We start from the raw sequence: 17,756 nt of genomic DNA on the forward strand, positions 1-17,756 counted from the left end.
CGGGTGTAGCACTCACACACTTCGATCCATCGTCATCTCAAAGCGCCGAACTACATCTTTGAATTGCGCTACGTCTAAGTACGAGAGTCCTGTACCCATATATATGCTTGTACCTTTAACAAACTGAGCAGAAGGTGTAGGGGAGGAGAGGGGGAAGGGTCCAGCGCGTCGGTTCCTTTCGGCAAACCCGCTCCTTAACAAGTTCTTTCAGAAAAAAACAAGACAGAGAAGACATCTTTCAATACCACCGCGAGAAAATAATAGCCTGAAGAGACTTTGCAATACTGCAATTGTTCATCCTTCCCTTCCCGCGCTGTACATCATAACCCTTTCGCCATGCCAAATATAGTAATTTTCAGTGGCAGTTCCCACCACGATCTGTCACAAAAAGTGGCAGACAGGCTCGGACTGGAACTAGGAAAAGTGGTCACAAAGAAATTCAGCAACCAAGAAACATGGTAAGCGTTGTTATTGTTTGGTACAGGTAGCAATTACAAAACAATAATTACTTTTAGAAGGTGGCGGTGAAAGGAAATCCGATGAGGTCTCGGCTGTGTCTCACAATGGCAAGCCCCGTCAACAGCATGCTGCATGGTCTGATATATCCTGAATTTAAGTGCCTGTAAATTGTTATTTACTATGTGAGATTGAGCATATTTATTAATCCGTCTAATTACACAATGTATGCATCGTGCACCAAGCACCAAGCTTGGTTAGTTTACGTCGGCGCTGTATCTTTTGCATAACGTCCAAGAATGTGTTGTGTGTGTTTTTGTTTGTTTGGTTTTTTTTAGTGTCCATTTTGATGACCCGCGTGAGGGCCTGCTCTCCCAAAACTGACATGCTGCCTAGTTTATTGGTCAGCAGTGAGCACTTTTGATGGCACCCGTGCAGCAGCTTGTCGGTGCTCAAATTGTTTAGTTTGCAAGTTGGTTGCAATGGTAATCGGCAACACTATTCAGTTAAAGTAAAGAGGCGACTGCACCATCTGTTTCATACTTTTTCATAAGGGAGGATTCAATTCCACAATTGTGCTGCTTTGGCCATTTCTTTTTTTAAATCACGTGTTTTCCATCCACAGTTGAGTGGGGGAGGGGGGCCACCAGCTTTAGGCATTGGATAGAACTGAAGCAAATTATGCTAGGTTGAGTAGTAGAAACAGCTGTAGTCGTAAAACGCCAGTTGTAGTAAATACATTGAAGTGCATTTACTGGCACGCAAATGCTTTGTGTATATAACCCACAGAGTGATAGTTTCCTGGTGAAAGGCAAGCCATGGAAATGAGTGCTACACTACAGTAGATCACATTGGGCTATTTCAACGTTTGCGTTTTAGCCGAGTACTCTAACACGTAGATAAGCTGATTCAACATGTTTTCCCTGTGGATTACATAATGCTTTCTACTAAAGAACGACGCTGCACCAATGACATAATCTGTTTGCAGCATTGCCACATAGAAAAGCAATTTTTAATAACTCCAAATACAGAACAAGCCTGCACAGATTTTATTTATCAGTTTATTTATTTTAATAATAATATAGGGTGGTGTTGGGGGTGGGGCATTTTACCCCCCTTTGATGCAGTTTTAAACATGCAGTTAGTGCAAGTCGTAAACGCAGTTTATAGATAGGTTACTGATGTAGTTGTTGGTTCAGCAGAGTACACAAGTGATCTCCATGATAAAGCACCTTGGTACTGCATGTTGCAGTACACTCTTTGCAAATTATTGATTAGCTCTTTTGTAATGCCTGGCAGGTCATGAGGTTTCTGATCTGGTCTTCAGAGCTGACACTGTGGGTCTGTTTTGGGTAACACCAGAAAGGGTCATTGCATTTTGGTCTTGCTTGCTATTCCCAGTGTTGATATTAACATGTTGGTGCTGCTGAAGTGCATTTGTTTAAGCAGTGGGCCATCTGTACAGTCCAGACCATAGTGAATGTGTGACCCTTCTGTATTAGTATTCATTTGAAAAAATGTGTTCCTGTTCAGAGGATCATTAACATTCACAACATTTAGACAATACAGAAGACAAATAAGTGGGTTCATTTTCACATTATTAAATTATTAACATAAGTATGGTGGGCTCCCAAAATACCAAATATAGTAACAAACACTGCAGGCATTTCCCATACTGCATTTCACAATGGAACTTGTTAGCTAAAAATATTTTTGGTCCCCATTTTGAAGATTCATAGACTACCTGCTGGTGCCTACAGGCTGTGCCTGTTCTCTCTTCAATAATTATGTTAAGGTAAGTGTAGTGAAATAATGAGTGTGTGTGTGTTAAATACATTACCAGGCCCATATTGACTGACAAACTACATTTGTACCTCTCTAAAGAGACACTGAAGTAAAGCTGGGTACAGTTCCAGGATACAGCTACCCTGATTACTTAACCCTTCTTTTGACATTCAGTTATACTAAGCATGGATTAAAGCAGTTGACCTTAAATGAACTGCTAACATTTTTTTGTTTTTAAATGACTTTTTGACTTTTAAATGACTATTTGACTTTAAATACCCACTATAAACCATGTATTGAATTCTTGTTTTGTAGTGGATTGGTGTGTTTTGTAGTGATATGTTTAGGAAGTTTTTTGTAGGGATATGCTAAATACCTAAGCTACAGTAAATTTGAAATGTTGGTAGGATTAATATTATGTATTAATCTGCTGCCTTCAGAGTGAGTTTATACTTCGTGTAGTGTCTTGGAGCTGCTACAGCTTGAAGTGCAGTAACAGGATTATACCAATTTGGCTTTTGTGTGGTGATAGTAGTAACAAGCAACTTTCAATCATAGAAGAATCATTTATCCCTACAGCTAAAACTCTTATGAGATGTTAACAAGATGGTCTGGTGATTAAGATTTGCTTTCGGATAAATGAACTGATTTTTAAAGCTTCGTCATTTTGAGCAAATGTCACATTTAATAAAGCTCTGAGTCTTAATAAATAAACTAAAAAAATAAATAAGCAAAGCAAGTTTTTGCATATTTTACATAGACTGAGTAAAACCGAACATTTCAATGTAAGTTCAAATAGAAAAGTTTAGTACACTGCTGCTTTAATAAACCAGAGTATTTTGGTGTTGAGAAATGTTCTGCCTGGGTGCAAGACCAGCTTAAGCCTGCATGCATTCCTCATATTGGTGGCATCAGTTTACATTATTGTTGGTGGGGGTAGTCAGGTGATAGGAGTAGTGCAGATATGGAACAGTTCTTTTAAATCGTCATTTGAATGGGCTTCCAGAGAAAGTGAAAGCAGTCTGGAAGTGATTAAGTGAATTAGAGGTTTAATATATGACAATTGTTTGAATTATGCAGTTTATGAACTTGTCAGCCGTGAATAATTGGTGCAAGGCCTTTTGTAAAATAGTCACTTCACATCTGGGATTGGGTGGTAAAGCACCAGTGTTGATCAGTTTAGACACAGGTGAAAGGTTTAAGTTGATTATGTGCAGTGGGCCATTCTGATACAGGTTTCCCCCCACTTGTGATGGAGAAAAGGGTTTCAGGGTGGGTGGTTTGTGTGTGAAAGGAGGCATAACGTGCCGTACATGAGGAGAATGTGTCTGAAGCTTGCAAAAATACCTGTTTTGATAACCTTTGGTCTGATTTTTCTACATTTGCCAGACCTCTCATTTCAAAGGGCATTCCACGAAAAAAAGGATTGAGAAATCAATTGTCTCAATGTTTATTTACAGTATATGTGGAAATGTAGATTATGAAGTAATGTTTGCTATGAATAAACACTGAAGGTGGAATTTAGACCACCTTCGTACAATTGTTGGCTGCTGTAACCTAACACCGGTTTCTAATGTGGGTTAGTAGGCAGCAGAGGTCTTTCACCTGGAGGATAAAATGATCCCCATCCTTCTTTCCAGTCATTAACCATCCAGCTTTTCCTGTTGACTGATAATGCTGAGGTAGAATGACCTAGGAAGTGAAACGGCTTTCCTGAGAGAGGCATGGAAACCTGAGGACCAACATTCCCTCTAAGCTTTTTAGAGAGATTTTCCATTTTCGGGAATAGAAAACTTCAGTTTTGCAAAAATGACCAATTCCATTTTTTTCCCTTTTTTTAATCAAGGTATTAATAATTAAGCATGACATTTAAACATAAATGTAATGTTTTGAAAATACTTGTTTACCTTGTTGCTGGCATTACAATAGTAATTACAAATATGAAAGTTTAGTAACAGTCCAGCAGTGTCATGTGAGAGTAATCCTATGTACAGTACGCCACAAATTTAAGTTTAGTGTTTTACTGGCATTACAATAACCAGGATAAAATATGAAACGTTGATTTAAAAAAAAAAAAAAAAAAAAAAAAAAAAAAAAAAAAAAGGCGTACTGCTGACTGACTCTGCTCTACACCGGTTCATTGTTGTGTATCACCCAATTGTAATTTAAATAGCGCCCCTTTTAATGTACTTGCATAATTATTCCTCTCAATTGTTTCTTTGCTAATTCTGCCTTATTTGCTAAATTTAACAATAGGTGTGTCTCCAGAGAGAATGCCTTTATTAAACAAATGGTGTGTAGTGTAGTGACTACATCCTTTACACAGTAATGCAATCAATTTCCTTAAAGGAATGCATACTAGAAAAATTGCTTTGAGCTTGTTTCTTCACCTTCAGATAATGTAATGTAATTAAGAAATGACAATGGTTTAATATTGTTAGTTATAGATGTATTAAAGGCAGGTAGCATGGAAAAAAATTAACTGAACAAGAATTAAACATGCAATAAATGTGGCTTACTTCAGGAGAGCCCTGTCTGAGCGCAGTACAGCGCCTTTGTTTTATTTCAGCACAGAATAATGCAAGGCTTTGCCATTGCTGCCGTCTTGCTTGCTTTCCTGTTTACGACTGGCAGTATGATCTTTTATGGTATTGACTCATACATGATCTCTGGAATGAGAGCAAAAAAGGTTTAAAAGGAAAATAAAACAAAAACTGTCAAAGGATGAGTATTGTGACTTTTGTTTATGTTTACCAGAATATTTATATTTCTAAGTAATGCAGAGAGATTGCGCTTCACTTATTAGTATTCAATTATTCGACAAGTTTAAAACTGCAAAGTTCGTGAGCAGCACCGAGCAGCACTCTGTACATGAATTCTGTTTTAAATACCATTATACACAGCTGTAATAATTACTGTACTATATTATTATTGTTTTGAGATTCAGCTTTTATTAGGGAGCTCCCCTAAATCCCTTGTTTAGAAAGATACAGGGTATTAATGCTTGTGACAGAGTAGCTGTCTGCCATGTGGGTGCGTGCATTCGCTTCCGAGTGACAGGCAGGAGATCGAGACGGAGGTTGAAATTGGTATGCCCCGCAGGCAAACAGATTTATTTACATATTGTAGCACTGAGCTGTGGGGCTTCCAGGATATAATGAGGCAGACAACAGTTGCAGTAGGAAACCGCTGTGTTTATAATTTTTTTAGCTTTTAATGAACAATGGCTCTCGTTCCTCTCCTCTCACTCACAAACTCAACCGCTCAACACTCTCTCTCTCTCTCTCTCTCTCTCTCTCTCTCTCTCTCTCTCTCTCTCAATCTCCCCCGGTTGGGGGGGGAGGGCCTGTGGAAAGTAGAGATCAGTCAGTCACACACAAAAGCACACAGAATTCTAACGGATCTGAACAGTAATACAAACACTCATTATTTACAGAGCACTCCCACCCCCATCCCAGTCCATAGTCCAGTCCATTCTCACATTGTCCCCAGCTTTTTGAAGCAACGTTGCATTGTTTGCTGACTGACAGAGTTTAGCAAGCGCACAGCATCTAGTAGAGACAATTTATTTGCACCGAATTTTTGTGCTGAAGCTCATCGCTTTTCTCTTTCCAGCCATGCTTGCTTGCTGTTGCAGTCAGTGGTGTTTTTTCAAACTGTAAATAAACCTGACACTGGGTACAGGGATTAAATAGCCAACGTACAGTACAGGGGTAATTGCTCAGTAATGAGGTGCAAACAGCTGATTGATCGATTTGTCAAGCATTATACTACAATAAAGTGCTTTACCTTGTGAATGGCAAGGTAACGAGGTGAAAACAGTTGGTTTGTGGTTTAGTAAGAGTGATTACTACAGTATAAAAGTGGTTTTGTTTTTTAAATCTAGGTGAATGGCACATAACGAAATCCAAACGGCTGAGTTTGCCCGAAATCTGCAGCATGCTTAACATGGTATAAACAATGCCTTTGTTATTGAAATTGATAGGAATGGCAAACGGCAAAAGCTGTTTGTCTGATAAACAATATATAACCCTGTACATTGTAAGTGGTAGCGACTGTACCAGATATTCTGTATTAAAATGGAAATGCATGTTTGCTATAAGATGTTTTTCCTTCGAAACTGCCCATTTGAGGCTTCTGTAAATAGTAAAGGTTAATGTCATTATTTTGTTACAATCACACAATGCTGCAGAGTATTGATGGTTGTTGTCTGTTTTGTTCCAGTGTCGAGATTGGAGAAAGCGTTCGGGGGGAGGACGTCTACATTGTGCAGAGTGGATGTGGGGAAATAAATGACAACTTGATGGAGCTGTTGATCATGATCAATGCCTGTAAGATTGCGTCATCTTACCGGGTGACTGCAGTTATTCCATGCTTTCCTTATGCCAGACAAGACAAGAAGGATAAGGTAAGCATTTAAAGTTGTAGCAATAATATACCATGCTCACCAGTGTTCTACAGAGGTTTGTTTCTTGTATCCAGCTGACCAGACCGATGTACGATCATTTCAAATATAGTTCCGAATTTTCTCGAATAGAGTAATACATAGCTTCATAGCTAAAAAGATTTAAGTAATTTTAATTTAAGTAATTTCTAGCAAACCAATTGATATACTGGTTTTGTAAGAATCATCCAAACAATTCAATTAGATATCATTATGCCCCCCATTTGATGCTTTTGTTTTTGGTCCCAAAAAAGTCAAGTATACTTTAGCACTTTGTTCCACCGATCGCCATTTGTACTTGCTGTAATTTGTATATTTTATTTGGTAGACATGGGTGTGTCTTCTGTAAAACAGTGATTTACAATAAAAATGAATTTACAGGGATGTGAAGCATTTTGGATTTGTGTTGCTGTAAACATTAAATCCAAGCACTTCAGGACCATATTTTTTTTTTTCTTTTTTTTTTATGCATGAACAAATGAGCTGGAAAGCTAATAACATTCTAGGACGCATAAAGGTTCTATGAAATCCAAAATGTGGTTATTTATATTTGAACAACAGCAGCTTTTTCAGTTTTTATAAAGTTTAACTTTGCTGTAGAATTTAGAGGTTAGTCGAGGGGCAAAGTCATTCTCCTCTCACTGAAGGAAAATGTAGTCGATAGTATTGGCTTAATTGATTGCTCCTACTTGTAGCCTTCTAGAAATGAAACGTAACTTTAATACTTTTAGTAGTTATCTAAAGATATGATGCAGTTACAGGCACTAGCTTTGTATTTTTTTATTTATTTTTATTTATATATTTTTTTGCTCATTTGCTATTCAAGATATAATTTATTGTATTGCATCTTGGCTGGTGCCTACAGTATAGTCTGTTTGACTAGACAGGGGTAAAATATTAATTGCCCCAAATTGGCTCAGTGTTGTATTGTTGGTATTCATCACTTTAATTTCTGAGTGAGAAAATAAAGCCTGTAGGTGACAATCGCATTGCTGCTTTTCGTTTTGCTTAATCTATGCAGAAGCAGTTTTGATATGACCCACTAATCCAGAATATTAGGAATACCAAAAACGAGAGACAAGTGGCAAGAGTAAAAATGGGTTTCAATGCCAAGGAGAATTTACCAGGATTGTTTGACTGGAGCTCGTTCTGATATCCTTTCCATAGTACATGACTGCTAACAGCACACTGCCCCCTAATGCCTCGACCCTTCACAACATCTGCTGCAGTACCTTAGTTTCCTTGAATGTAGCCCCGACCAAGCCTAACCTCCTCTTGAGTTTGAGACCATACTAGATCAGGCTATGTGACAGACCCTTGTGGCAAGCAGACCTCATCAAATAAAAAAAAAAAAAAAAAAGTTGAACAAGCTATTCAGATGTGATTAATCCTACATGGATGTTGATGATCATTGACAATATTCTGGAAGTAAAATAAGTAAAAATAAACAACCTGGTAATCTGTATTTTTCTTTTGCAAATTCGCCATGCTATGCTGTTGTTTGAATGTATTATTTTCATTCCAGCTAAGGTTGGATAGGGTTACTTTCTTCTACCCAGTGTCCTTCATTTGATACAATTAGTTAAATGGTGCCTGGAGCTTTGTAACCATAAGTGTTCCATCAAATGATGTGAAATAACTTGTAGAGTGTTTTGCATTTTAATACAGTATTCACCAAAGTGACAGGCATCTTTACCACAGCAGTTTATGTCAAAAAAACCACCAGAGGGACGTGAATATGTTCAGAATATTGACAAATCTCAAGATTTAATGGTGACTGTTGACATTTACCAAGTAAAGTGGTAAATGTCCAAAGTAAACATAATGTTTGACATTTTGCAGGTAAATCTCAAGAATAATACAAGTGCCTTTGCCAATAAGCTTTTGGTAAATGTCCAAAAGGCAATATATTTCTTCATAAGTCTTGACATTTACCACCTTATTTGGTGTTGACAGTTACCAGTAAAACTTAAGATTGACCAGATTCTGACTTTTCCAGTAAGGTATACACTACATTTTATACACACAAAAAAAAAAACCTCATGAAAATACATTTTTTGCAATTCAGTCAACAATTTTACCCCAAACGTTCAGAACGTAAAATATATAATATATATAATATTATATATATATATCTATATATATATAGGATATATAGATATAGATATATATGATATATCATAGAGTTAGTAATAATAATTTTTTTTTAATATATAATATTGTTTTCAGGGTCGTGCTCCCATCTCTGCAAAGCTTGTAGCCAACATGCTGTCAGTTGCAGGAGCAGATCACATCATTACCATGGACCTGCATGCTTCACAGATTCAGGTGAGTTTCAAAGTAGGGGTTCATTAATTCTATCAAACAATAGTCCAAAATGCCATCTGCAGAAAATCTGTTGCAAGCATTAGATATGGGGGGAGTAGAACATTAACAATTATTTTATATAAATCCAAAGAAAACCCATAGGTTTAGAAAATGAGTCAGATGTTGAATTGTAAATGTCAAAGCCCAGCAAGTTTTCTGAAATTGATTTAAAAAAAACAAAAAAACAACTGATCACCATTTCGTAAAGCTTTGTTTGAGATGTTGCAAGTTTCTAAGCATGTTATCTCGGCTACATCCAATTTGTATTACTCAGCTTTCAGGCCAAAGTTCACATTATGAGTTGTGGGCTCCTTCAGCTAATGGGTGTGGGTAATGTGTTTAAGTTACAGATTTTTTTTTTTAATTTACTGCTATATGTAATCCACAGTTAGAAATATTTCATTGGAACTGTTTCAACATTATTTTCTCCTACAAGACCTATTTTCAAATGTATTCTGACTCCCATAAACCATTGACAGTAAACCATGTGTATTTTATAGAGATTTGTAGACTGCAAAATACTTTACACAACACGCTCATTATTAATGGAATGATATAAAAGGGGAAATAATAATGCATATAGGTTGGCATCTAATCAGTCATTCAGGAGTTCCTCTTTACCGCTGCTTGAAACACCCCCTCATCCTGGAGTCTTCCAATGGTCGTTTTCTGCAAACGGTGCCATTGCAGCAACACCCAGGAGACTTAATTGACATCATCTTGACTGACATGAATTCTGACTAAAACCAGGAAAAATGAACATATTACCCTTGTTATTGCTTTTTTACACCTGCTCCCTGTGCAGCATATAAATGACTTTAAGATCTGTTAACTTACAAGGCCCTGAGTGGATTAGCACCTATTTACAGACCCTGTATCTTCCAAACCACACTCTGAGATCACAGGATTATTCTTAGGGTCAACAAAAGCACCACAGGATATAGGGCTTTTTCTTGTAGAGCTCCTAAATTATGGAATGCTCTGCCTTCGTTTGTCAGGGAAACTGGGGCTATTACAGTTTTCAAGTAAAGACTAAAAACGCACTTTTTATAAAATGGCTTTCTTATCTTAGTGGGTTTTAATGCAACTTTAAAATTGCTCCTTTTGTGTTGTGTATACTGTTATTTAAATGTTCTGATTGTGGTAGTTGTATGTGTGAAATGCTATACAGATGTATTGTGGTTTGTTCTTTTTTTTCTGCTCTGTACTGCACAGTGCTTTAGCGCTAGTTTTGTATACAAAGCACTATATAAATGCAGTAAATAAATATAGCCACTGTGTTGAAGGATGAACCGATGTAAGGGTACACACAATATCATGCTACCTGTAAAGTCACTGAAGTCCTTCTGCTTTGTGATGTTGCTGAATAGTTGCACATAACTCACACAGCTTGTATAGGTCTAATGGATCATATGACATGTTACGTCAGTGCTTGTTTGCAAGCTAGTCATTTATATATTGTTCAGTAGTCTGTTAATGAACCTAACTTGAAAATACATGCGACATGAGCTGTGTTATACAGTTACGTAGTTGGACCTACAGTAGAAGGTAATTCTTAAGGCTCTGTCTTCGTTTAAGGGTTTCTTTGACATTGCTGTGGACAATCTGTATGCAGAGCCTGCTGTTATTCAGTGGATTAAAGAAAATATCCCAGAATGGAAAAACGGTATCATTGTGTCTCCTGATGCCGGGGGAGCAAAAAGGTATTGATGTTATTTTGGAATTTATAAAAGGTACAGCATTGTTTCTAGAACAAACAAAAACTGAAAAAAAATCAGTTTAAAACTTTACAACAAAAATACTACCTAACCAGAAGAGGTCGCTAGTCTAAATTTGTATATTTTGCTTTTGTTTCCTAGTAACAGAACTTTTGTGGGGCCTTGTCTCAAATCTGTTTTACTCCAGTGTAACTTTTTTCATTTAAATTAAAAAAATAAATAAATAAATACAGTAGAATTACACATTTTGAGGTCAAAATGAGCATTTTAAATATGCAATTCATTAAATGTGTTTTTGAGTGATTTTGGGTGTGTTTTTAATTGACCCATTTGTTTACATACACCAGAAGAGGTTTTAGAACATTCCAACCAATCAAAATCAATCATGCAGATTTGATTAATGTGATGTCATACACTAGCTGTGAAAATCTCTACCCAAAGTTTGATGTATAAGTGGTGGCCATTTTAGACCAACCTAAACAGAATGCAGTGAGTTTTGACTTCTGAGGAAATAAGATGAAATCTGAGATGTATCAAAGACTTGTGAGAGATACAACCTTGTTTACCTGCTCTATTACCAGTGTTTTGGTATTTCCTTTGTTTATACTTCTAGATTTCAATGAAGTTATGCGCTGCTTCTAATTAGTCACCTGTCTTGGTGACTGGCTAACAAGATTTGGAATGAGGTTTGCAGAGATGCCGACTGCTAGGTTTTGGCCGTAGCAACTGCATAAAAAACGTAGTTGCTATGGTGCCACAGGCAAAGCCCTTCAAACTATGGTTAGGTGTCTCCGTATGCAGTTATATTAAGTCGGTGTATGTGCAGCGCCTTTTGAGAGGAACTTGGCATTTAGGGTGTGTCCTCATCTGAGAAACATATTGCAATTGGGTGCTTATGTTGAGTGACGGATCTTGCTTTAAAATCAAAAGCAGTGGGGTTGCTTAACTGCAGGTGTTAACTTAGTTTCAATAAAACTATGAATGGAAAAGTGGCAGCAAAACAAGTAAAAAGATTATACTCCAGAAGTACAAAGAAGAATATACAAAGATGTATACATTTATTAAACGAAGTAGGATTTCTGAGAATCGCACCTATTGTGAATACTGCAGATGTGGTTTTAGCATGAGCCACAGCGGAATAAATGACATTGATGACCATATAAAAAGCATTAAACACGAAAGAAATGCATGAACAGCTAAACAGAGTAGGCCCTTGGATGGCAGCAATGAAACAGAGACTCTGTGGTACCCAGTAGTAAAACCCTACTTCAGTAAAGAATTTACACTTTTTTTTTTTCTTTTCTTTGTTACTGAGTTGCCAGAAATTTAGTTTATGTATTTTAGTTCAACTTCAAATTACAGTATGGGGTACAGTTTCTCAAGTGGGAGGAAAGATTTGTTGTATTTCCAGCATAGTTAATTTCCTTCCAGCACATTTCGCAAATTGCATGATATCAATCTCGTTTTTATTTTAATATTAACAAAATTAACCACTTGTTCTTTTGTGACCACCATTTTAACAGTGCAGACTTTAAAACTTTTTTTAAGTGTTCGTGTTAAGTCTTTGTTGTAGCCCACTAAATTGAGGAATACTGATTTATTTATGAATAGCTTCAGTATCAAAAGAGAATTCATGAAATAGCAAGGATAATCTCTGAAAGACAATATTTAAACTATTGGTTATACTTGGATGTTTACAGCATCTTTCTATAGTTAAGCTATGTGTGCACTCCAGTTTTTTAAAATGCAGAATTTGCTTACATTGCAGTTTGTTTATAGCTTCCAAAGATCATTTTTTTACTGGGAAAGTTGTGCACACTACTCTGTATAACGTGTGATTTAAAGCAGTTGGGGTATATTTAAGTTGAGTGAAAGACCAATATTTTTCATTGATTCTTGGCAAATGCCAGTTATTTTTTTCAGCCAGTCTTGTGTTGGAGGGGCCTTGATGAGCCTAAATTCAGTGTTTCATGATAGTGCCTTGCTATGAGCAGTGTTGAAATAAAGCTCCTTCAGATGATGCAGTACACACTCATTCATTTCTAGAGGCCCGGGTTAGAATTCGGCTCGGGCCACGCATTCATATCCCAGGACAGCCTTGTTTGAAATAGCACAACATATTCCTAAAGCAAATTAAGCAAATGTTTTAAAGTTGTGCAACCATTTGTTTATTGTAGAGTCACCTCAATTGCTGACCGACTGAACGTGGAGTTTGCCCTCATTCACAAAGAAAGAAAGAAAGCCAATGAAGTGGATCGAATGGTGTTAGTGGGTGATGTGAAAGACCGAGTGGCTATTCTCGTAGATGACATGGCGGACACATGTGGCACAGTCTGCCATGCTGCTGACAAGTGAGTAATCCATAGAGCAGAGCAACACGGAAGTGAGACAGTACAGGGCTCTTTGGAACAGCTTGCGCTGCAATGACGAACAAAAAACCAACACACATGACGACCAATGGAGGAAGACGAGATGGAAATTGGCAGGTGCAAAGGTGCACAGTGACAAATAAAAAGTCTGTTGTGTTGTCTTCATGTCGTATCTGTTTAAACCGGGGGAAATGGGTTTAGGGAAAATACTTATTTTATAATTTATTATATAAATATAATATTGATATATATGTATGCTAAACGAAGGGTACATTTTGACCTTCGATCATGTTATAGGTCAGTCACAATAATAATAATAATAATAATAATAATAATAATAATATTATGAACTTACAATTGTAAAATGACTTTGGAGATTGGTTGTGCCCCCATGACAACTGTCACTTGCACAGTATGCATTTAACCTTTTTTTTTTTGATCGTCTGGGCATTTAACAAAAAAAATCCCAAACAGCAGAGGCGTTTCGAGACATTTCTTTCACTACAGCTTTGCTATACAACGCTTTGCTGTTGATGGTGAATGAAGAAATTTGCCTCTGGTTAACATGAGCTGGAGCTGGGGGGGGGGGGGGGGGGTGCTCAGTTTTGTTCAAAATGAAAATGATTAGTGTTAGCGTATGTTTTGTTTGTTTCCAACATATTCGACCACAGCACTTGTACACTAGGTGTTCAGTACATATTTTATTGAAGCATACATGACAGCGGCGCCTTAGAGTTGCTACGTATAATAATTTGGTAGTGGATTTTAAGACCACTTTTGTTTAAGTAATTTTCATTATACAAATCAAAAGATCGAATTTTGCGTGTGAGTGACATTTAATGTGTGGTTTATGATATTCACATATTGTCAAACGATTTCCGTTAGCAGAAAAACAAAACATACAGTGCTTGAATGGCGTCTGACGAACCTTCGAAGGTTTGAAACAATCTTCGAATTCCTGGCTAGCGAATGAACCTTCTAATACAGCCCTATAGAGAGATGATTTTCTTGTTTCATATTTATTTTTATTAGAAATTAAGCTGGCCTGTACTTTTATTTTTATTTTTTTATTTAACTGGGTTTGTGATAAACAAGTTACTACATATGACGTATTGCCAATTGATGATGCCCATTTTGAATGTTTTGTATATTGCAGATTGTTATCTGCAGGTGCTACCAAGGTGTATGCTATACTGACCCATGGGATCTTCTCTGGCCCTGCCATTTCCCGGATAAACAATGCTGCATTTGAGGCTGTTGTAGTTACCAACACCATTCCACAGGAAGAAAAAATGAAACAGTGCCCAAAGATTCAGGTAACATTTCTGTACAGGCTTTGCCTATATTGATTATCTCCAGTGACACATTTCCAGCCTAAAATGGTAACAGGCTAATTCATGGCACAAGCATGTTGTAGACACGCTTGTATACAAAATAAAGAACTTAGCTTCTGTGTTTTTTGCAATATTTCATCAAGTGCTGTACTCTGTTTTTCTCATTTAAGTTCCGTTACTGGCGTTCAGTAAAATGAACTGCATTACTGCCACATTCTTTTAACCTATGGTAATGTCAATGATACAGATCTGTTTTACAAACCATGGTCAAACATCTCCATGGTCACTGTAGTGAAGGAATGTTTGTTTGTTTTCAGGTTAGACTACTTTAAATCAGAAATAATAGTGTATTGTGGCATAATCTACTGCAACAGAGCGATCCGATTGGCTAGAAATGTTGTGACTGTGTATAATGCGGGTCAAGGATGCAGTTTGTCTAACATCTGAGCAACAGCCTGGCTACACAAAATTGTGTTCTACATCCTGCAGTTATTTTTTTCATTGATTCAAGCACTGTACATATATATTAGGTAGTCTTCACTTCATCATCCATGGTTTACAACTAACTGTTTGTTTTGGTTTTTTTAGGTGATTGATATTTCAATGATCCTTGCTGAAGCCATCCGAAGAACACACAATGGAGAATCTGTGTCTTACCTGTTCAGTCATGTCCCGTTATAATAGAGAAGAAAAGAAAGACCTACATTTTCTTCTGCTTCTTCAAGCTTCCAGTTGTGACACACCTACCTGAAACAGTGCAGAGCCAAAGCAATTCTGACCTGCACACAAATGACTTAAGCATTTCTTGAGTAGCCATTCCAGCTACAGGGGCCATTTCTTCACAGATCTTTCCACACCTTGATGCCAGGGCGCATTCATACTTCATTCCCCAGAACAATGAATGTTGCCTTAAAGCAGGGGCTTGGCTTACCTTATACCTATTGATTGTAGTTTTCGGGTTTTATTTTTGATCACATGACGTCCCTTTTTTAAAACTTATTTTGAGCCGATTTCTGTTTCCCAATTAAACTCAGTAAAACCTGTTAATTACAAAACAATGTCACTTGTTTTACCTTCATATCTTGACTGAGCCTGATTTGGTTTCTCTTTATTTTTATTTCAAAGAGACGTATCAAATTTATCTGCACACGTGAACTGCTGATTGCTGATCGTAATTGCATTTTGTTCTTGCAGTCGCTTAGTTTCTTTTGTTATTTTCACTCGTTTTAACAGAGTTGTCCTGACTGCTTTTACTTTTCAGTGTAAAATACCCACAACGGAATTTATACTGGTAGCATGTCCATTATTTAAAATAGCCTTGATTTGTAGCAAAGAGGAACATCATCTTAAACCTAGTCCTTAATTAGTAGTTTTCTCTTTATTAGGATGCAGAGACAGCTTAACAACGACTAATTTAGGGAGGTAGAGATTTGAAAAATAAAAACCGAAAAGTTCAAGCTGTACTTGTACCTCATTGTGTTTGCAACTCAGTCTGAATGACAAATTGAGTTGGTCTTCTTTTAAAATGCTTTAATAGCAGAATCAGTTTTTTATATATAATACAAAGAATTTAGCTACCTTATGTCAGTAGTTTGGGTGAAGACCCTGTTCACTTGCTATATAAAGTCTTAATTTTATGTCTCACTTTTAAATGACACAGAAGCATATGTTTTGTTGGCGTTGTTTAAAATGTTTTTCAGTAATTTTTTGTATTGAATGCTCAGGATATTTGCCAGTGTGATTTGGAATTGATAAAATGTCTGGTCGAGAAAGGAGTTTAAAGAAAACTCTTAACCTTGCCAATGCTTGCCATGTCTTGTCAGCTGTGGCAGCTTGTGCACAAAACATGTACAGTTTTCACCTCTAGAAATAATCATTTTTTTGAAATGCAAAACCAGTACAGTTTTATTCTCTAATAATAAAAAAAAAAAAAAAAAAAAAAAAAAAAAACTGGCAAGCTTAAAGTTTATTTTGCTGGCTTTTTTTGTTTAGTTTTTGTTTCAATTTTGTTTTTTAAATAATGTCCCTGTTTTAAGCTTGTTGTGATTCTAATTAATACTGACTTGTCTAACATAGTGTGTATAGTTACAATCGTGGTTTATCTCTTGTTAACTTACTTGACAGGGTGTTTATTTCACAGGTTATTAATGCCGGACTGAATACGGGTTCATGACAGGCAACCAACATTTTACACTTGTGTGTGATCTGTCAGATCAAAAGATCTTACATTTGCAGACTTCTGCCCGTGAAAGATTTCTGATGAAAGATGCATCCCTCAAGTTAATTGACTCTTCATAAATTCTGTGCAGTTGTCAAGAGATTTCATTGCCATACCTGCCATGGAAATCTAAACAGCAGTCTGCAGTTGTTGTTGTTAATAATAGTTTCCTTTTAGTGGAGGCTGGAGTTCCAACTGTGCTGTTTTTTGATTTTACATTTTTATCTTTTTGACCTATGTAAGCATATACCTAATGAAAATATACCAACTTGGAATCCCTATATAAGTGTACTGTATTATTGTGCCTATTACTACTGGTAGTGATTATAATTTAATACAATTTATTAAAAAAAAAAAAAAAAAAAAAAAAAGAAAACCTCCAGTGAGTGAAATAACCTTGGTCACTGGACTGGTAGTGTTGACTCTTGTTTTGCAGCAGTGAAAATAGGGAGTTGCTTTCTTACTCTTCCCCTTCCCAATCTGCATATTAAGGGAAGCTGTATTACAAATAGGTTTGGTTTTTGTGGATGAGAGGGTTGTAAAGCATGAGACATGTGCTTTACAAGTCATAGTGGCAAAACACATGTATTACATTAGCCTTCTCCTTTTGTCTGTAAAGGATGTATGTCTGAGGTCTGAATTTGGATTTCATCTTGGTTCCTGTTTTCTGCTTCTGAAAAAACAGTAACAAATGCTAGTTACCTTTAAGTGCACCAGGTGTTTTTTGTAAAATATATTGTCAGTTTTACAAAAAAAAAAAAAAAAACTAAGCAGTGAACTATTCCAGAGTGTAAGTATGTCATTTATTACTTGCTTCTGCTGCAAGTAGTAACAGGAACATGCCTTTCTGAAGGCAGTTTACAGAGAAAAATAAATGTCAGCTTACCAGGGTGAGCCAGTGAGATCACTGGATTTCCTGAAAACTACAGAGTCCAGGTTTACGTGTGAAAACTAATGGTTTGCGTGAACCAAACCGTTGTTTTTAAAGAGAGATGCTGTAGGCTCTATTCATAACTCTTTAAATCGTGAACTATTTCAAGAATGGTTTTTTCAAAGTTTATAAAT

The 17,756-nt window shown here is 36.6% G+C and overlaps 1 protein-coding gene across 2 annotated transcripts; it reads left to right on the forward strand.

Annotated features, from left to right (window-relative positions):
* Positions 1-47: 47 nt before the first annotated feature.
* Positions 48-16,236, forward strand: LOC121327988 (ribose-phosphate pyrophosphokinase 2). Of its 2 annotated transcripts, none has more exons than XM_041272394.1 (7): positions 48-458; positions 6,466-6,649; positions 8,915-9,013; positions 10,631-10,755; positions 12,948-13,121; positions 14,296-14,455; positions 15,062-16,236. In XM_041272394.1, exons 1-7 carry the CDS (start codon positions 337-339, stop codon positions 15,152-15,154), a joined length of 957 nt encoding a protein of 318 aa, XP_041128328.1. In that variant the 5' UTR covers positions 48-336; the 3' UTR covers positions 15,155-16,236. The 2 variants fall into 2 exon arrangements, with proteins under 2 accessions (XP_041128328.1, XP_041128329.1); XM_041272395.1 differs by lacking the exon at positions 48-458 and adding an exon at positions 6,174-6,192.
* The last annotated feature ends 1,520 nt before the right edge of the window (positions 16,237-17,756 follow it).

Source organism: Polyodon spathula, chromosome 15 (genome assembly GCF_017654505.1).
Source record: "Polyodon spathula isolate WHYD16114869_AA chromosome 15, ASM1765450v1, whole genome shotgun sequence".
NCBI lineage: Eukaryota > Metazoa > Chordata > Actinopteri > Acipenseriformes > Polyodontidae > Polyodon > Polyodon spathula.